Source organism: Lepidochelys olivacea (assembly GCF_965140295.1).
Source record: "Lepidochelys olivacea isolate rLepOli2 genome assembly, chromosome: 5".
In the NCBI taxonomy this organism is placed as follows: Eukaryota; Metazoa; Chordata; order Testudines; family Cheloniidae; genus Lepidochelys; species Lepidochelys olivacea.
The window spans coordinates 40,220,272-40,241,895 of NC_140415.1; the positions used below are offsets into that span (position 1 = coordinate 40,220,272).

At 42.6% G+C, this 21,624-nt stretch overlaps 1 protein-coding gene across 6 annotated transcripts in view; it reads left to right on the plus strand.

Annotated features, from left to right (window-relative positions):
• The window catches only part of IPO11 (importin 11), a 297,144-nt gene that overhangs the window by 81,254 nt on the left and 194,266 nt on the right, over positions 1-21,624 (plus strand). For all 6 annotated transcript variants that reach the window (XM_084627945.1, XM_084627946.1, XM_084627942.1 and 3 more), the window contains exons 15-17: positions 2,503-2,550; positions 3,206-3,311; positions 21,341-21,467. In XM_084627945.1, coding sequence (XP_084484071.1) covers positions 2,503-2,550; positions 3,206-3,311; positions 21,341-21,467 — 281 coding nt within the window. The remainder of the gene's footprint in view (positions 1-2,502; positions 2,551-3,205; positions 3,312-21,340; positions 21,468-21,624) is intronic.

Genomic DNA, 21,624 nt, shown 5'->3' on the forward strand with positions numbered 1-21,624 from the left:
GGGCACTCCACTTGATACCGGCTGCCAACTAGACATGGAGCCATTGATCACTACCCGTTGAGCCCGACAATTTAGCCAGCTTTCTACCCACCTTATAGTGCATTCATCCAGCCCATACTTCCTTAACTTGCTGACAAGAATACTATGGGAGACCGTGTCAAAAGCTTTGCTAAAGTCAAGAAACAATACATCCACTGCTTTCCCTTCATCCACAGAACCAGTAATCTCATCATAAAAGGCGATTAGATTAGTCAGGCATGACCTTCCCTTGGTGAATCCTTGCTGGCTGTTCCTGATCACTTTCCTCTCATGCAAGTGCTTCAGGATTGATTCTTTGAGGACCTGCTCCATGATTTTTCCAGGGACTGAGGTGAGGCTGACTGGCCTGTAGTTCCCAGGATCTTCCTTCTTCCCTTTTTTAAAGATTGGCACTACATTAGCCTTTTTCCAGTCATCCGGGACTTCCCCGGTTCGCCACGAGTTTTCAAAGATAATGGCCAGTGGCTCTGCAATCACAGCCGCCAATTCCTTCAGCACTCTCGGATGCAACTCGTCCGGCCCCATGGGCTTGTGCACGTCCAGCTTTTCTAAATAGTCCCTAACCGCCTCTATCTCCACAGAGGGCTGGCCATCTCTTCCGCATTTTGTGATGCCCAGCGCAGCAGTCTGGGAGCTGACCTTGTTAGTGAAAACAGAGGCAAAAAAAGCATTGAGTACATTAGCTTTTTCCACATCCTCTGTCACTAGCTTGCCTCCCTCATTCAGTAAGGGGCCCACACATTCCTTGGCTTTCTTCTTGTTGCCAACATACCTGAAGAAACCCTTCTTGTTACTCTTGACATCTCTGGCTAGCTGCAGCTCCAGGTGCGATTTGGCCCTCCTGATAACATTCCTACATGCCCGAGCAATATTTTTATACTCTTCCCTGGTCATATGTCCAACCTTCCACTTCTTGTAAGCTTCTTTTTTATGTTTAAGATCCGCTAGGATTTCACCATTAACCCAAGTTGGTCGCCTGCCATATTTACTATTCTTTCGACTCATCGGGATGGTTTGTCCCTGTAACCTCAACAGGGATTCCTTGAAATACAGCCAGCTCTCCTGGACTCCTTTCCCCTTCAAGTTAGTCCCCCAGGGGATCCTGGCCATCCGTTCCCTGAGGGAGTCGAAGTCTGCTTTCCTGAAGTCCAGGGTCCGTATCCTGCTGCTTACCTTTGTTCCCTGCGTCAGGATCCTGAACTCAACCAACTCATGGTCACTGCCTCCCAGATTCCCATCCACTTTTGCTTCCCCCACTAATTCTACCCGGTTTGTGAGCAGCAGGTCAAGAAAAGCACCCCCCCTAGTTGGCTCCTCTAGCACTTGCGCCAGGAAATTGTCCCCTACGCTTTCCAAAAACTTCCTGGATTGTCTATGAACCGCTGTATTGCTCTCCCAGCAGATATCAGGAAAATTAAAGTCACCCATGAGAATCAGGGCATGCGATCTAGTAGCTTCCGTGAGCTGCCGGAAGAAAGCCTCATCCACCTCATCCCCCTGGTCCGGTGGTCTATAGCAGACTCCCACCACTACATCACTCTTGTTGCACACACTTCTAAACTTAATCCAGAGACACTCAGGTTTTTCTGCAGTTTCGTACCGGAGCTCTGAGCAGTCATACTGCTCCCTTACATACAGTAAGGGACATACAGTGTTCTTCGAGATGTGTTGCTCATGTCTATTCTACATCACACCCTCCTTCCCCTCTGTCTGAGTTGTCTGGCAAGAAGGAACTGAGGGTGTGGGGAGTGCTCAGCTCCCCTTATACTGCTCCATGGAAGCGCCACTCAAGGGTTACTGCTAGGAGAAAAACTTCCGGCACTGGTGCACGTGGCAAGCACACACAGCTATTGTGGAATAGACATGAGCAACAATCTCGAAGAACACCAATTACAGAAAAGGTAACTGTCTTTTTTTATGTAATGTGTAGAAGTAACCAGGTGGTCACATTTTCTGCAAATAGTCATTACTTGATGGCCATTCTTTACCAATTCCTATTTTTTTTCCAGAGGTTTTTTTTAAATAAAATACTTACCTTTTGTGAGTACTCTGTAGCCGCATATTTTATGATAAATGTAATTAACTACAACTGCCAAGATGACAAAGTGTGGTACAATAATGATTTTAATTTCCTTTGCTTTCTTCAATGAACATATTGTAGATACTTTGCAATCACAAATTCAGTATTTCAGTAAGGCACAGAAATATTCTTGATATGCAGTATATTCTCTTAATCAGAACGGGTCCTCTCTTAGAGGTTTGAAAAAACCAAAAGCATCAGCATAACAATGCTGTACTTTTTTAAATACAGGATGCATTACTTTTAGGTGTGTATTTATAAAGAGGCATGTATATTTCGATTCTTTGCTATGTACTACTTCACTGAAATATCCATGGGTCTTACATTGTTTGTTTAGTTAATGCGTTTTTTGTATAATTGCTTTTATTTTAATTTTATTGCAGGACCTACAAATGTGGAAGATACTAATGCTCTACTGATTAAAGATGCTGGTAAATTAAATTTCACTTTGCCTTTTAAGGAACAAAGCTGTTTACATATGTGCCTGAGTTCTATAAAGTGTCTGAGAAGAATTTGTGAGATGTAATTTTGACATTTTGAAAAACAGAATCAAAATTATTTTTTCATAGACCTGAGTTTGAGCAGTTCAAACAGCAGAAACTGTAGGCAAGAATTTTAGAAATAGGGTATATAATAATATAGTACTTTTCAGTACTTTTGCAAAAATTTAATCCTGCAGCATTTCTGTGAGGGAGATGTTCTTTCCATTTCACAAGCAAGGAAATTGAGAGCAGGACAGATGACTTATCTAAGGCATCTGATGGAATCATTGGTAGAGTTAGGTTTAGAGCTGTGGAGTTCCTGACTCCTTTAACTGCTCTGAACACTACATGACACCCCTCTCAGGAGAACTGAATTTATTTGTAACTAAAGAGAACTCTGAGGGAAGTTTTGTAAGGTTTTGTCATTGTTTTACTCAAATACTCCTTTTTAAATTTCTTAATTTTCAGAATATAAACGTTGGATAATATTCCTTACTGCACAAAAGTGATTTAAACATAATTTTCAACATTTATTCAATTTTAGTTTTTAGAATTTTAACAAAGTTTGACTAGAGCAAAATCTAATTTCTCTGTTTTTCTCTAGTCTACAATGCAGTTGGGCTGGCAGCTTATGAGCTATTTGACAGTGTGGATTTTGATCAGTGGTTTAAAAATCAGCTATTAGCAGAGCTACAGGTCTCTCATAACAGGTAAGCACCCTAATCTTTCTTTGTATCTTGGCTGTTTACATAATTTGTTGATACAAGTTTGTTAAGATGTGGTATGAAGCAAGTGTAGCTCTGGTGAATATTCATTGTTTAAATATACCCGCTAAATGAGCAGAAAGGTATAAAATATTTACAGATGACTGATGTGTACACAGAAGGGTGAGCTTCCTGAAGACCTTCACTTTTGATCTAATGCTTTTCAATGCATATGTGATGGCTACTTTTTATTTTTTTTGTAAAAATTAATGTACACCTTTCTTCCTTTATACATCTGAGTTTTATTAAATTTTCTCAGTACAGTAAATAACACCTTTAATCATTCAGCTCACTTTGAGAAAGTAGTTCTCGTCCCTGCATTTTTAAAGTAAAAACAGGACGGCCAGGGGCTTGCCAGAGTGCCCCCTTCCCTTGCAGGGCTCACCTGAACCGCCTTCCCCATGCCTCCCGGAGCTGGGGCTGACCCCTTCCCCTGTGCCGCCCAAGGTTGAGACTGACCCCCATCCTGAGCTCAGGGGCAGACCCCAACCCCTGAGCCCCATGCTGCCCGGGGCTGGGGCTGATCCCCCTGCCCAAGCCCTGTGCTGTTCGCAGCTGGGGCTGATCTGTTCGCAGCTGGGTGTCAAGTGGAGTGCCCCAGGGGTCGGTCCTAGGGCCGGTTTTGTTCAATATCTTCATAAATGATCTGGAGGATGGTGTGGATTGCACTCTCAGCAAATTTGCGGATGATACTAAACTGGGAGGAGTGGTAGATATGCTGGAGGGCAGGGATAGGATACAGAGGGACCTAGACAAATTGGAGGATTGGGCCAAAAGAAATCTGATGAGGTTCAATAAGTATAAGTGCAGGGTCCTGCACTTAGGACGGAAGAACCCAATGCACCGCTACAGACTAGGGACCGAATGGCTAGGCAGCAGTTCTGCAGAAAAGGACCTAGGGGTGACAGTGGACGAGAAGCTGGATATGAGTCAGCAGTGTGCCCTTGTTGCCAAGAAGGCCAATGGCATTTTGGGCTGTATAAGTAGGGGCATAGCGAGCAGATCGAGGGACATGATCATCCCCCTCTATTCGACATTGGTGAGGCCTCATCTGGAGTACTGTGTCCAGTTTTGGGCCCCACACTACAAGAAGGATGTGGATAAATTGGAAAGAGTCCAGCGAAGGGCAACAGAAATGATTAGGGGACTGGAACACATGATTTATGAGGAGAGGCTGAGGGAACTGGGATTGTTTAGTCTGCAGAAGAGAAGAATGAGGGGGGATTTGATAGCTGCTTTCAACTACCTGAGAGGTGGTTCCAGAGAGCATGGTTCTAGACTATTCTCAGTGGTGGAAGAGGACAGGACAAGGAGTAATGGTCTCAAGTTGCAGTGGGGGAGGTTTAGGTTGGATATTAGGAAAAACTTTTTCACTAGGAGGGTGGTGAAACACTGGAATGCGTTACCTAGGGAGGTGGTGGAATCTCCTTCCTTAGAAGTTTTTAAGGTCAGGCTTGCCAAAGCCCTGGCTGGGATGATTTAATTGGGGATGGGTCCTGCTTTTGAGCAGGGGGTTGGACTAGATGACCTCCTGATGTCCCTTCCAACCCTGATATTCTATGATTCCCCTCACCCCCCCCCAAGCCCCGTGCTGCCCTCAGCGGGGGCTGACTCTCCCCCACACAAGCCCCGTGCCACCCAGGGCTAGGACTGGCCCCCATCCCAAACTCAGGGAGTAACCACCCCCAAGCTCAGCACCTCCCCTGGCTGAGGCTGATTTCTCCCACACAACTCCCGTTCACTCAGCTGAAGGGAGCCCACCTAGCTCAGTAAAAGGAGGTGAGCCTGGTGAGCCCAGTACCAGAAACCACCCTTCCAGAAGCAGCAGCAAGACACCTTAATCACCCTCCTCCTGCACAAGTTATTGCATACTTCCCCCCACCGCAGTCCTCCCCCAACTCCGAGTGACTGGCTGAACAAGAAGTAGGACTGAGTGGACTTGTAGGCTCTGAAGTTTTACATTGTTTTATTGTTCAGTGCAATTACTCTTTTTTACATAATTCTACATTTGTAAATTCCTCTTTCCTGATAGAGATTGCACTACAGCGCTTCAATGAGATAAAGTGAAGTTTCTTTTTTACAAAAGGAGTACTTGTGGCACCTTAGAGACTAACAGATTTATTAGAGCATAAGCTTTCATGAGCTACAGCTCCCGATGCATCTGATGAAGTGAGCTGTAGCTCACGAAAGCTTATGCTCTATTAAATTTGTTAGTCTCTAAGGTGCCACAAGTCCTCCTTTTCTTTTTATGAATACAGACTAACACAACTGCTACTGAACCTTTCAAACTGGTGACATACGGGGAGTGTATCTAGGACAGGTCAGCTGAAACACAAAGTCATACATAGTTTGGATGTATGGTCTGTGTAAATTGCAATTGTAAAAATTATATAGATTATTGCACTTACCTCTTAATTTTTCTTTGTTGCTGTTTCTCCAGCTGACTGTGAAGTATTTCAGGAAATGGGCTATATAAAAGATTATATTTTACAAATGTTTGAGTAAGAAATATAAAAAATTTTGAGACTTAAAATCCCTCTGTGGGCCAGTTCCTGATCCCTTGCTCAAGGGTTGTGTAAAAGAACTTTGGGTGGGAAGCTATCTAAGTGTTTTGGAGAGAGTAGGGGGTCTGAATATTTATTTACCTGACAACTCAGAGGCAAGGCATGCTGCTTCTGTAGAGGCTAGCCCCGGCTACTTCAGCTCAGAGTCCATAGAACAGTGGTGGGCAACCTGCAGCCCGCGAGCCGCACACCTTTGTGCTTCTCTGAAGAAAGCCAGCATGAAAGAATAGAGGACTCCACAGAGCTTGTTTTTGGTGGGCTTTCCACAGCCTGGCTCTCAATCTTGGATGTGTTTTAAGCCTTACATTCCCAGTGTGATGTTAATTCAAGACAAATTTTGTCATAGCATTGGTTTGAAATCTTCAGTTGGTAGAGATGATTGCACATTCAAATACACCACATATATTTCCTTTATTTTTACAAGTTTTTAATATTTTGTAAAAATAAAATGCAAAAAAGAATGTTAATGTAACAGGATGAATTGGTTTAAATCAAACTGATTTAAATCACTGATATCAATAATGATCTAAATCAGCAAACAGGAAACCTTGATTTAAATTAATTTTTATCCTGTTTTGAATTTGTACTTTCTAGTTACAGTACTTTTGCTAAAGAAAGATTGATTCTCATGGGATAGTACCAGAGGTGAAAGTAAGCTGGTATTGTCTGGTATGGCGTACTGGCGCCATGCCATGCCGGACCAGACCAGCTTCCCCAGGCTGGCGATTTAAACGGCCAAGGGCCCTGGGCCCTTTAAATAACCGCCGGAGCCCTGCCGCCGCTACCCTGGGGCTCAGGCAGCGGGGCTCAGGCGCTTTAAAGGGCTTGGAGCTCCCTGCAGCGGCAGGAGCCCTGGGCCCTTTAAAGCGCTGCTCAAGCCCTGCCACCGCTACCCTGGGGCTCCAGCAGCCGGGCTCGGGCAGCAATTTAAAGGACCCGGGGCTCCTGCTGCTGCGGAGAGCCCCGGCCCTTTAAAGCACCGCCTGAGCCCTGCCGCTGCTACCCCGGGGCTCTGGCAGCCGGACTGGGGCAGCAATTTAAAGGGCCCGGAGCTCTGCTGCGGTGGCTGGCGCCCCGGGCCCTTTAAATCTCCCCTGAGTCCCGGGGTTTCCAGCCGCCTCTGCAGCTGGGAGCTCCAGGGGTGATTTAAAGGCCCTGGGGCTCCCAACCTCAGCCGGAGCCCCAGGGCCTTTAAATCTTTAAAGGTCCAGCCTCTTCTGATTGAGACCACACCTTCTCCGGTTGTGGCCACGCCCCTGCTCAGGACTCCTGCGTACAGTTAAGTCCTTTTAAGTTACTTTCACCCCTGGATAGTACAAACATTAAAACATGTTGATTTGCTATTAAATAAACCCTTTACACTTAATTTGGTACAAATTTGCTAACCAGGGGGATATATTATCTATACACACTTATTTAAGCTATTATATAGAATTTACTGCCATCAAAAGATGGTTTAACTTTCCAGAAAACTATGGTTCCAGCTTGCTTACCCAGTGACTTCAATTTCAAAACCATTTCAGTGGTTTGACTTTCTTTAAAACATCCACAGCAAACATGGACTGCGTGAATTTTATTTTTATTTAATTTAAATTGTTTTAATAAATTATACTAAATGTAGGCCGTAATAGAGGTTGTCATTTCAAATTTAATTTGATATTGTTTTTTATTGAAATAAAATTAAAATAGATAAAATCAATTTTAAAATACTAAGAGAAAATTGTCAATTTCTATCTACCCTGTAATGCAGATTAAATGTTGAGTTTTTAATCATATCATGTAAGATAGAGTGGAGATGATGTAGGATTAATTTTGGCAGTCAGAGAACAAGCGTCTGAATAGTAGCTTGAAAATTTTTTGGAATGTTTCTAGTAACATGATCTTTAGAAGTTCTCCAAAAGTTTTAAATTCCCAGGAAGTTGGCCTCTTGCTGCTGTTGCTGTCTGTCAGAAGGGAGTGTGTAATGGAGTAGGATTTATCCTGTTGCCAAATAAGCACGCACCTGCCTCCACGCTGAACACTGCTTTCTACACACCCACATCTGGACCCATGTCCATATAGAGACCATCACTCGATGAAGAAGGGAAGGTTCCTTAGTGTAACTAGATGTTCTTCGAGATGTGTGGTCCTTATTTGGATTCTAATACCTGCCCTCCATCCCCTCCGCTGTGGACTCCATTACTTGTGGGTAAGAGAGATTCTGGAGTGGTATCAACTCGCATGCCCTCTTATAGCCTTGGACTCAGACACAAGGACGATGCATGTGTGCGTCAGTGGACACTAGTAAAAAACAGTTCCTGCTCCGGTTCATGGTGCACATGCGCACCCATGTCTGGAATCCTGATAGGGACCAAACATCTCGAAGAACTTCCAGTTACAGTAAGTAACCTCCCCTTATGTGCTGTTATCCTCTTACGCACTTTGCCAGAGCATTTTAAAAGAGAATCAGGTTTAGTCTCCTTCAGCTGTTCTTCATCCATGAGCTGATCTCATGGGCCATCTTGGTGGCGGTCATATGTAGTGAAGGATAAATACAGCTGTGTGTCATCTGCATATCACTGGCACTTGAGTCCACATCATCTGACCAGTTCACCTAGTGGTTGCATAAAGATGTTAAAAAGAACCAAAGGAAGAATTGATCTTTGTGGAATTCCACAGATGAAGGTATTGTGGTGATAATGTAGTTTCCTGTCACTAGTCTTTGGGTGCATCCCTCTAGGAAGGACTCAGATCATTTTTGTGCATTATCCTGGACCCATGCAGTCTCTCTCAGGTGAGATGGCAGTCTCTCATGGTCAGCGATGTTGATCACTGCAGAGGTCCAAGGTGATGTTGGTGATCAGAAGAAAGTATTTTAATGAATTTGCAGTCACGTTGCACTCTTCTTTGAGTGAAGGCTCACATCCGCAATTGGTCAGTTCAAACTATAGTCTAGGACAGTGGCTCTCAACCTTTCCAGACTGCTGTACCCCTTTTGGGAGTCTGATTTGTCTTGCATACTCGCAAGTTTCACCTCACTTAACAACTACTTGCTTACAAAATCAGACATAAAAATACAAAAGTGTCACAGCACACTATTACTGACAAATTGTTTACTTTCTCATTTTTACAATATAATTTTTAAATAAATCAATTGGAATATAAATATTGTACTTACATTTGTGTATATTATATAGAGTAGTATAAACAAGTCGTTGTCTGTATGAAATTTTAGTTTGTACTGACTTTGCTAGTGCTTTTTCTGTAGCCTGTTGTAAAACTAGAGAAATATCTTGATGAGTTGATGTACCCCCTGGAAGACATTTGCACGTACCCCGGGTTGAGAACCACTGGTCTAGGAATACTCTTGGATTCCTCGCTGACAGTGAACTCTCACATCGCAATGGCCATGAGCAGCACTTTCTGTGTTTTATCATCTTCGCTTGGCCAAGAGATTCCATCTCATCCTACCAGAGGAAGACCTAGCCTCAGTTATTCATGCCTTTGCCACCTCTTGCTGGACTACAGCAATACACTGTACTTGGACCTGTAACCTGCAGCACTTAGGATACTCCAATTACTACAAAATGCTGCAGAATGTCTCCTCAGCAACACAGGCTACTAGGAACACATCACATTTGTCCTCCACACTCTGCCCTGGCTTTCCATAGAACTTCAAATTAAGTTTAAGGTGTCTTGGTCCTTATCTTCAGAAAGATCCATGGCCTGGCCTAGGATACCTAAAAGGCTGTCAAAAGCTCTGGGACGAAGACAGTTTACAGTTAACAGCTTCACTCCTATGGCCAAATGTTATTCTCACCATAAGCGTGAACCTCCTCTCTATAGGAAACACAACGTTTCTCCTGGAGTGGTCTGAGGCTGTGGAATGAACTCCCTCAGGAAATATGGATTATTATAAACCATACTGCTTTCCAATCCAAATGCAAGGCACATTTCTTTGACCTTGCGTTTTCTGATATAAACACATAGCAACAGATATATTTATTTAAAAAATAATAATAAAAATCCCCCTACCAAAAGGACTTCTTTGCATATGCTTCTCCCTCTAGGGAGAAGATGTGATAACAAACATGTGACAGATGTTTAATGCTTAATGCACTACTTGAATGCACTCAGATACGATGATATTGATATAAAAACCTATAAAGAACAAAATAGTCAAGAAGTGTTTGTGTTACATCAGAGATCTGAACAATTTGGTGAAGACTTGGGTCTTCAATATAATAGCTGTTGCTTTGATTACCAGGATCTCTATGGAGCTATCTGAGCTATTTACCTGAAGAAGAACTCTGTGTAAGCTTGAAAGCGTACCTCTCTGACCAAGAAATGTTGGTCCAACAAAAGATATTACCTCATCTACCTTGTCTCTAATATCCTGGGACTAATACAGCTATAACACTGCTGCATATATTAAAATACCTATGCTCTTGCCAGCTGACTGACCAACTAGTGGGTATATATTTTTAGATCTCTGCACTTTCCAAGTCAGAAATTACTGGAGCGGGGAAGTTCTTTGTTTTGCAAACAGGTGACCTACTCATGCCAATGACTTTCGAAGGGGAGTGCCCCATTCTGATTCACCAAAAAATTCCTGACAAAGATCCCTAAGGGGGAGGAACCAGCCTACCCACCAACTTCAAGAACTTGGAAGATGCAGAATCCTTTGCATCTACCTTCTGCCATGGCTGCTGGCTTCTGACCGTGTGATGTCACCGTTCCTCGTAAGGAGCCCCATGCTTTTTCCATCTTCCTGACTGGCCACTCATGAGAAGGAGTCCTGATTGGATATCTACAAACAGCCAACCTGTGGCCAGCCAGAATGTCCATTGCATTATCTTTAATCATCAGAGCCAAGAAAACCTCTAGCCAAACTTTTATTAATGAGAGTGCATTCAAGGGGTAACCACATAAAATTTACCAAGGATTCTTTTCCAATACACTACCCCCAAAGTAAGCAATTGAACTTGACTTTGAAACAAAATGTTGATTTAGGTAATTAAATTAACAAAATAAAATGAATACACACATTGAGTATGTAATTAAGTAAATACAATGAAAAGTGTATAAATGAGTAGTACGGGGCATTGATACTTAAAATCGACTGCTCATTACTTATGAAATTCTGAAAAATAAGACAATTGTAGCGAAAATTGATTAACTGGTAGAACAGAGAGACAAGGTGTGTGAGGTAATATCTTTTATTGGATTATCTTATTTTGGTGAAAGAGACAATCTTTTGAGCTGACATAGAATTCATCATGTCTGGGAAAGGTATTCAGAATGTCACAGCTAAATACAAGGTGAAACAGATAGTTTAGTATAAGTAGGTAATAAGTATTGTAAGAGACCATTCAAAATGAAGTGCCCATTTAACACCTCTATGGTCATGGAACAAAAAGGGGGGCTAGAGTCTTACAGATTATTGTAATAAGCAATAAATCCGTAGTCTTTATTAAGTCCATACTTTTTAGTGTCTAGCAAAGTTATGAATTTAAGCTCCCAGGCTCGTCTTTTGAAGGTGTTGTCCAAGTTTCCTTTGAGGACAAGGACTGATAGGTCAGCTATGGAGTGATCACTTTATGACAAGTATACACAATGGGTGATGTGGTGTTTTTTGTCTTTTATAATTTTTCTGAGAGAGTTCATTCAAGAGCATAGGGATTGTCTGGTTTCATCCACATAGTCATTACTGGAGCATTGAGTGTACTTTATGAGGTATACTGTGTGTTGTGATAGGCATGTATAGGACCCATGAAAGGTGTACTGTGGGGGGTTGTTGATTATAGTAGCAGTGGAGATACGTCTACAGGTTTTGCATTTATTGTTCTGGCAGGATCTGTTGCTGCTTTGAGTTAGTGTGTCCTGGCTTTTGGGGAGCTTGCTTCTGATGATGAGCTTGGTGAGGTTGGGGGGTTGTTTTCAGGCCAGAAGAGGGAAAGATTTATTTCAGGATGTGGTCCCCAATGAGTATGGACTGCAATTGTTTAATGATACCCCATATGGGTTCTAGTGTGGGGTGATAGGTGACAACTAAGGTTGTGCTGTTGGAGGGATTTTTCCCCCAATACTGAAGCAGTTTGTCTTGGAGTATTTGGGTGGTCCATTTCATGATGCAATTTACTTCTCTGGTGGTGTGTTCTTGCTTGGTGAAGGTGGCCTTAAGTGTGTTAAGGTGTATATCCTGTACTGTCTTCTCAGAGCATATTTTTGTGGTATCTGAGTGCCTGGTTGTAGATAACCGATTTCTTGGTGTGTTGGGGTGGTTATTGGATCTGAGAAGGGAAGTGTGGAGATCTATGGGTTTCTGATATATAGTTATACATAGGGTTCCATTGTTGAAACTGATTGTGATGTCTGGGAAGTTGATGCTGATGTGGGAATATTCTAGAACTGGGGTTCTCAAACTGGGGGTCGGGACCCCTCAGGGGGTCACAAAGTTATTACATGGGGGGTCGTGAGCTGTCAGCCTCCACCCTAAACCCCGCTTTGCATCCAGCATTTATAATGGTTTTAATTTATAAGGGGGGTTGCACTCAGAGGCTTGCTATATGAAAGGGGTCACCAGTACAAAAGTTTGAGAACTATTGTTCTAGAGAGAGTTTGATGGATGGATAATGGAGGTTGAAGTTGGGGTGGAAATCTGTGAGGGAGTTTAGGGTGTCTATCCAGAGGATTAAAATAGTATCAATATATCTGAGGTATATATCACTGGTTTCATGGTGAATTTGTAGAAAGCATGTGGTTCATATGATAGAACTAGTAACATAGATGGGCAAAACTGCAAAAGCCATGAGACTCAACTCTCATGCTAAGTCAGTCAATTACTCCAGGGCACTAAACATATCAAAGGGTATTTGTCTCCTGTTGAGGGAGGTTAATGGTTAAGCATCAATATCAATTTAATAAACACGTAAATATAATATCAAATAACCAAGGTTAATTGAATGAAGGTAACTAGATTAAAACACTATTACTGAATTTAATGTAAAAAATCTGTTAAATTGAAGAGAAACTATTTTGATGAAACTAGATAGGCTGGATAGAACAATGTAATTGAAAGTAGTATCAACTTAAAAGCTAACAAAACCATTACTAGTTTTTATTTGTCTTAAAAATAGTATTCTAAGGGCTGAGCTTGATTCATAAGGCAAATTCAGTCATATAAGCACTACAGGTTGAAATTAAGCAATGTTTAGATACACATGCCCAGTTGAAGTGTTACTAGGACAACATGGAAAATCTAGGGTATAAGAATCACCCAATATAATCAACAGCGCAGAGCCAGTGGGGTTAGCTCTGGTTTGATGGAACTAATAGGCTAAAGTTTGGAAATGGTGGAAGATAGTAACAGAGGGCTTGTCTACCCTGCAATGTTGTTGACAAAACTTTTGTCTTTCATGGGTACTTAAAAAAGCCCCTCCCCCGCCCCCCCGAAAGACAAAAGTTTTGCCAACGCAAGTGGCAGTGTGAACGTGTCTTTGTTGGCAAGAGTGTTCTCCTGCCAACAAAGCTAACGCCGCTCACGGGGCTAGCAGTATTTTGTCGGCAAAAGTACTGACAAAATACCGACAGAGTGTTTACAGACGCTAAAAGAAAAGGAGTACTAGTGGCACCTTAGAGACTAACCAATTTATTTGAGCATAAGCTTTCGTGAGCTACAGCTCACTTCATCGGATTACACATGCTGACTTTTAGCGACAAGGGCAGAGCAGAACATTGATTTAACAAAGCTACCAGGTCTCAGTAGTACTTAAAGTTAGGAAATAAGTTTAAACAAAACAAAAATTAACTATCAAACAATGAATGTTCACAGAGATCTACGGTGTATTGTACAGTTCCAGATACTTGAACATGCATAACAAGACAGTTACGAGCTTGAGGTCCATTCTTTAAGCATCAGCAAAATAGCTTTGGTAAGCTAGTAATGTTAGATCAGCCTTAACATATAAAAATTCAAATATTATTTCCTCACAATTACTATGCGTTCTGGATGAAAAACAGACAATTGAATTTAGGCACAAGTACTTAGTTACAAGGCATTAGGTTTAAATCCTGTAAATCAGTCCAATTATGATTCATAGGAGACTACACCTCTATCCCGATATAACGTGGTCCTTGGGAGACAAAACATCTCACTGCGTTGTAGGTGAGACCGCATTCTATCAAACTTGCTTTGGCTCCCCCTGTTCCTTGTTCCCTGACTGCTCCAACTCCTATCCACACCCCTTGCCCCCTGACAGGCACTCACTGGCAGCGGCGGGAAGCAAAGCAATGCAGCCCCAGCCTGCTCCACTCCTCCACCTCCCAGCTGCGGTGCTCCACTTCCCATCGCCGGTGAGTGCGGGGAGGTTGGGGAAAGGACACCCTCTGCATTCACCAGCGGCGGGAGGCGGAGCAGCCCAGCCTGCTCTGCTTTCCTTGCCCTGGCCCCAGCCGTGTTGCTGGGGGGAGGAGGGGAGTTTGGGGAAAGGTCCCACACTCACCTGTGGTGGGAAGCAGAGTGCCGCGACTGGGAGCTGGCGGAGTGGAGCGGGCTGGGGTCGGGCTGCTCCGCTTCCCGGTGAGTACGGGGGGATCCCTTCCCCCAAGCTCCCTCCTCCGAGCGACACACCTGGGGCTGGGGCTGGGGCCAGGGAAGCAGAGTGGGCTGCTCCTGGCCCCCCACTAATCCCCTGGGCCACTCTGGGACTGCGGGACTCCCCAAAGTGCCCCCCCACAACTCCTGCCTGCCTCCCAGACCTTAGGGAGGGAGCCCCTGACCGTCCCTGAGACCCTCTGCCTCTTATCCGACCTCTTGGCTCCAGCCCGGCCCGGCACCCTTTACACGCTGCTCAGAGCAGCATGTCGGAGCTTTGCCGCTTTGAATGTGAGCCAGCGTTATATTGGGGTAGAGGTGTATTTCAAATCTTAAGCCTACTTTAAGACTCTATTCCTTTCCTATTGGTAGTATAATCTTTCTTGGTAATTATGTGGAATTATAATATCTTGATAGTATCTGTGGAAGTGAATTTTATTAATCTGGAATTTCAATTCAAGGACCTAGAACAATTGTTTGGACTTCTGGTACAAGAATCTGAACTACAAGGTTCAGGATTCTAGAAAGGCAATATTTTCATTCTCCAAGGCCAATTTCTGACTTTTCAATCTTCCTATACATTAGAGCAAAGTGGGATTTATCTAATTTTTCCTTTTGTTGTCCAGAGAGTCTTCTGGCATGGGGATGATTTCTTCGATCTTCAGGAAAGCACTTTCTTTTTTAAGGCTACTTATATTTGAGACTTTAAACCTTGAAGGTTCTAAAGCCCAGTTTTTGTTCATAAAGGACTTTTAGTTAAAAGTTACTCTCTTGGAAGAGTAAAATCACTGAACACTGAGAATTCTAGTAACTGGTGTTTGTTGGTCCATGCCTGCAACCTTTCTCTACTTGTGCTTCATGCTGAAGATATGAGGCAGTGGCTCTCAACCAGGAGTACATGTACCCCTGCGAGTATGCAGAGGTCTTCCAGGGGGTACATCAACACATCTAGATGTTGGTCTAGTTTTACAACAGGCTACTGAAAAAGCACTAGCAAAGTCAGTACAAACTAAAATTTCATACAGACAATGACTTGTTTATACTGTTCTATATACTGTACACTGAAATGTAAATACAATATTTATATTCCAATTGATTTATTTAATAATTATATGGTAAAAATGAGAATGTAAACAATTTGTCAGTAATAGTGTGCTGTGACACTTTTTTGTATTTTTATGTCTGATTTTGTAAGCAAGTAGTTGTGACGGGTTAGATCACAGAAACCCGCTTGGGAGCTGCCAACTGATGTGCCAAGACTACTTCTGCCCCTGCTTTCCTGCCCGGTCAGCTTAGGACTTCAGAGCCCTGCCTGGTTTGAGCCAGACCTGCTAGCTTGCTGCAAACCCAGACCCAGGTCTGAACCACGTCCCCTTACAGCTGCTGGTTTAACTGAAAGCAGCTTACAGAAGTGTGCCTGTCTTTAACACTCAGATGCCCAACTCCCAACAGGGTCCAAACCCCAAATAAATCCTTTTTACCCTGTATAAAGCTTATACAGGGTAAACTCATAAATTGTTCGCTCTCTATAACACTGATAGAGAGATATGCGCAGCTGTTTGTCCCTCCGAGTACATACTCTGGGTTAATTAATAAGTAAAAAGTGATTTTATTAAATACAAAAAGTAGGATTTAAGTCGTTCCAAGTAGTAACAGACAGAACAAAGTGAATTACCAAGCAAAATAAAATAAAACACGCAAGTCTATGTCTAATCAAACTGAATACAGATAAAATCCTCACCAGTTCCAGTAAGCTCTCTTTTACAGACTAGCCTCCTTCTAGTCTGGGTCCAGCAAGCACTCTCACCCCCTGTAGTTACTGTCCTTTGTTCCAGTTTCTTTCAGGTATCCTTGGGGGTGGAAAGGCTATCTCCTTAGCCAGCTGAAGACAAAATGGAGGGTTCTCCCACGGGCTTAAATAGACTCTCTCTCCGATGCAAAGTCCAGCTCCAAGATGGAGTTCTGGAGTCACCTGGGCAAGTCACATGTCCATGCATGACTCTCAGTTTTTACAGGCAGAAGCCATTGGCCACGTGGTATCTTGAATGTCTCCAGGTAGACTTTTTATGTGGATTGGAGCATTCCAAGATGCATTGTTCCTTAAGTGCTTCTTGATTGGGCACTTAACTTTGTGAATTCCTTTTTCCAGGAACTGACCAAATGCTCTACTAAGATTATTTAGAAATCAAGCCAGTACACGGCCAATATTAAAAACTTCGAATACAAAAATGATACATGCATACAAATAGGATTAATAGATTCAGTAGATCATAACCTTTACATAAAGAAAAGGAGTACTTGTGGCACAAGTACTCCTTTTCTTTTTGCAAAGACAGACTAACACGGCTGTTACTCTGAAACCTTTACATAGATATGTTACATGGCATATGTAGCATAGAACATATTCCAGTTATGTCATATATATTCATAAGCATGTTTCCATAAAGCCTTATGGGGGGCACTGTAACAGTAGTTTGTAAGTGAGGTTTGGGGTACGCAAGACAAATCAGACTTCTGAAAGGGGCACAGTAATCTGGACAGGTTGAGAGCCACTGTTATAAGAAACCAGAATTTGCTGGCAGACAGCTTCAGCAGGCACTTTGCCACTGACCATGAGTGGGAGTTACACAGCTCAGTGGTGAACAGCATCTTCACTCAGTGGGGAACACTACCCGGGATCTGTTCTTCTTCTAGACAAACAGGAAGTATATTTTATACTGTTCCAGGAGAGCTCAGGGCCAGTTCTCCTGGGGGGCGATGCTCTCCTGCTCCCTTCGACAGACCACTTGAACGTTGTCTTTCCTTCTATCCCACTGCTTCCTCAAGTATTGTGGAAGATTTGACAGGACAGAGAACAAGTTTTCTCATCATTTCCAATCATTTCCAGGCAGATCTGATTCCCAGGTCTGCATAAGTCAGCTTGGCTACTCATCAGCATTCATCCCTTTCCACACCTCCTGACTCAAGAGAATGGCAATGTCAGACATCCTGTCCCGGAAGCTCTTCACAGTTTGGTATTTGGATGGGTGTCGGACCTATAACCTTCCTGTTCTGAAACTTAAGCTATACTTACTAATAGTAGATATTTGCAAGGCAGCAACGAGGAGTTCCATCCACACATTCACAAGACATGACACCTTGGTCCAAGCCTCCTGTCCTGACACATTTGTTGAAACCTCAGTAGTACAGACAGCCATATCACCAGCATCCTTGCATCGTCCTCTTATATGAGTACTACTGGTCAGTCACCCACAGTGAAATATACTAAGTTCCAGACTTTGAAGAAGAAAAGGAAGTTACTTATGCTTTGTAATTGGAGCTCTTTGAGATGTATGGTCCCCATCTGTATTCCATTACCCACCCACCTGCAGGTGGATGCGAGGCTAGACGGCTCTGTGCACCGCCTCCTCCCACAGATGCGACCCCCACAGCTCCTATTGGTCACGGTCCTCAGCCAAGGGAGCTGCAGAGCCAACACTGGGGCGGGGACAGTATGCAGAACTGCCTAGCTGTGCCTCCTCCTAGGAGCACCAGGCACACGGAACTGCCCGAGGTGAGTTGTCACCTGGATCCAGTACCCCACACCTCCTCCTGTGCCCCAAACGCCTGTCCCGAGCCCCTTCCCGCACCCAAACTTCCTCCCATAGCCCGCGCCACGCACCCCCTCCCACACTTCAAACCCCTCGTGGCTGTTTCTCTGTCTAGGAGCCGCAGGGACATGTCACTGCTTCCGGGATAGCCACGTGGAGCCAGGTAGGGAGCTTGCCAGCCCTGCGCCAACCAGACTATAAACCAGACAGGTTTATATGCTGGTTTATAGAGCTTTCTGGTTGGTAAAGTGCCAGATAACACAGCTTTTACTGTATTATGAATTCGGGACTATTGTGAGATGATAACTTCAATTAATGTATTCCTTTACACATTGTAAAGAGGTGCATTAATGGTCGTGTGGGACGATAGTATCTAGTTTGCTCGAAGATAAGAAATTTTTCCCAAAACAGCTTTGGAGGTGTTTATTTTAGAGAACCTCAGCTTTATGATCTCACTTGCTGGCTAAGCTTTAATTTTATAGCTTCTTTATGTGGATCTTGACTTTTTAACTAGGAGGAATTGCATGCACTGACACAGAGAAACCAAATTGCAGTATCATTTCTGTAGGTTTTTGTGTCGCTTGTAAGAAGATGAATTAAAACATCTGTTTGTGTATTAAGTATATTTTGAGGCTTTTTGGTGTATTACATCTTATTTTATAAGTGTTTTAGTTTAATACATGCTTATTGAAAGTGTTAAATTGAAATTTAAACAGAAAAAGATAGGAAGAAGGAATAGGTCACTCTTTTAGTGTCTGGAATGCAAAGGAATGTTAAGAGGCCTTAGTTTCTTCCCTTACATCTACACATTTTCACTTGAAGATATCAAATTAACCTTATGTACTTAAAAGGTCTGTTAGTTCAAGATACAGGAAAAGGATCATAAAACCATTTAAAGCAGCTCAGGATTCAACTGAATGTCACTTGGCTTAAAATCAGGCCTTTGTTAGATTTTGAGGCAAGAGTGCATGATTCAGATTGGGAGCTATTTCATGGTATCATTACCTTATAATTTTTAAGTAAAAGAATATCAAAATTACATATTCAGGGGCCAAAATCAGATCCTTTATGTGCCATATAGCCCTATGCTAGAGATGAGATGGGAGGAGATTGTCCCCTAGCTGCCTGTAATATGGGTAGCCTGCCTTAATTGGCACAAGAAATGTAGTTTCAAAAGTAGCTTCTATTTGGGAGTGATTTGAACACCGTAACCTAACCTCCCCTCCCCTCCTGCACACCAAATCAGCCATTTCACTGAAAAATAAATGTATCACTTGACATTGAGATTGATAATGCCTTATTGCTTTTAGCGCTCATGCTGAAAAAAGACTGCTGTCTTCTCAAATTATTAAATAAAGCTTATAAAGAATTGTTAGTGTATACCTGATATGGTTTAATCAACCTGTTAATTAGATTACTTTGGTTTGATAATATCCACTTTCTTAATTTTATTTGTTTACATGAATTATGGTCTGTTCATTTTCCTTAGTTACTTAGTTTAGCATATATATAATTGGAAATCTCTGTGGATGGAATGTCATGTCCCCCACTCAGAGACAGGGCTGATAACACTTGAGGCAGAGGAGATAGTGTTCTTTGATCCAGCTAGTGGTGTTCCATATAACTCCACCTGTTATGCTCACTGCACAAAAATGCTACATTATTTGTCAGTTAAGATTTCTTTATAGCATACCTAAGAAAACCTAAAAAGCAAAGCAAATAAAAGTTAATGCTTCTAACAGTATATCCTCCTAACTCTGCACGAGTAGGGATCCTAGCGTCTCAGCACTTTCTTCTTCAAACCTGAGAGTTGGTAGTGTCACACTGTGCCTTCTTCACAGTCCTATGTACAGAGTGGAGACCTGGTCTTACAACAGATAATCGGTAGCATCAGATGACTGCTCCAACCCTTGTTTAGATAGTATAGCCCCCAGTGCATGTAAGTATAATTAATGCTGATTGTAGAAGAGCTTCCCACACATGTAGTGCTGCGGTAAAGTAATTTTGCTGCCTCATTAGCAGGTCAAAATCTTCTAACAAGGTATTCCTTAGGCTTTCCTTCTGCTCACTGCCTTAGTAGTTGTAGGCTATGTCTATACTTAAAACGCTACAGTGGCATAGCTGCAGCTATGTCACGGTAGCATTTCAGTGTAGAGACCTATTACAGCGACGGGAAATAATCTGTGGCTTCTCTCCATCTAGTAATGTCTTCACCAGATTTTCACACCCCTGAGGCACGTAGCTATACTTATGTAACTTTTCAGTGTATACCAGCTCTGAGGGTAGACCATGAGTGCTGGCAGTGGGATCCATGTTTCAATGTTGCTGCAAGCTGCAGGTTCTGAGGCAAGCATCTCAGAGCTGTGACCTCTGTCAAGGGGTTTTCTTAAGGCAGAAGGCCCTGGAATCCTCTAATCAGGCCTTCAGGTGCTTCATCCTAACTTCCTATCTAGTGCCAATGAGCTCTCAAAATGGATTATACCTTTGGCTCTGACTGAATCAGGGAGATCAAGTGGACCCTCTGGTTACCCTGGTAGGCATTATAGAAATGCTGATTTCTTTCTAAAAGGGGAGAAGGAGGAATGGGGGGCCTACAAAGGGAGAGACGCCTGGGTTATAGTTAATCCTAGCAGACAACATGATAATAAAGGGGTAGTTTTATTTTTAAATATATTGACATTGATTTATTGTATGCAGAATAGATTCTCTCTCTAATGGAACCTGGTAAATATAAAGCTGAGCTTTATATAAAATAAATAGAAGTCTTAAACTATTTCCTTGTAAGCTTTGTGGGAGATGTTGGTATGAAGGAAGGACTTGAATGCGGCAAGGTGGTGGCCTTGCATTCCATTTAAAGAAGGGCATTAGCATGTTTGGCCATGATCTGAAAGAAAACACTGAGATGGTTTGGGAGAAGAGTATGAATAAGGTTTTTTTGGATGATGTCCTTGGCAGAGCAGAGGGGGCATGGAAAAACAAGGGGCACAGTGAAATCAATGTAATAAGACAAGGCCGATAAATAAGGAAGGGCAGTTTTCTCAACGAAAATGGTGCCTGCGAGTGAGGCAGTTTGACTTCAGAACTTTAAAGGTGTAGTTCTCATCAGTCATGTTTAAGGAAAGATGTGAAAAATGGGTTTGTTGGACATTGTCTTCCAGTATTCTTCTAAAACGGTTTTTATTAATACAGAAGTTTATTAAGAAGGATAGTAAGAATCTGGTACAATAATTATTTTTTGTTTTAAAGGTATAAGCCAATACGCCGGCGAGTAATTTGGCTGATCGGACAATGGATTTCTGTAAAATTCAAGTCTGACTTGAGACCAATGTTATATGAGGCAATTCGTAACTTGCTTCAAGACCAAGACTTAGTGGTATGTATACCTAAAAGTAACTATTTTTAACAAATATTTTCGATTGTTTCATTTATTTCTTACCTACACTTAGATGAAAAGTTTCAATTCCCTACACTTTAGAATTGAACAGTATATACTTCAGGAGCAAAATTATCTTGTCAGGGAGATCTCTGGT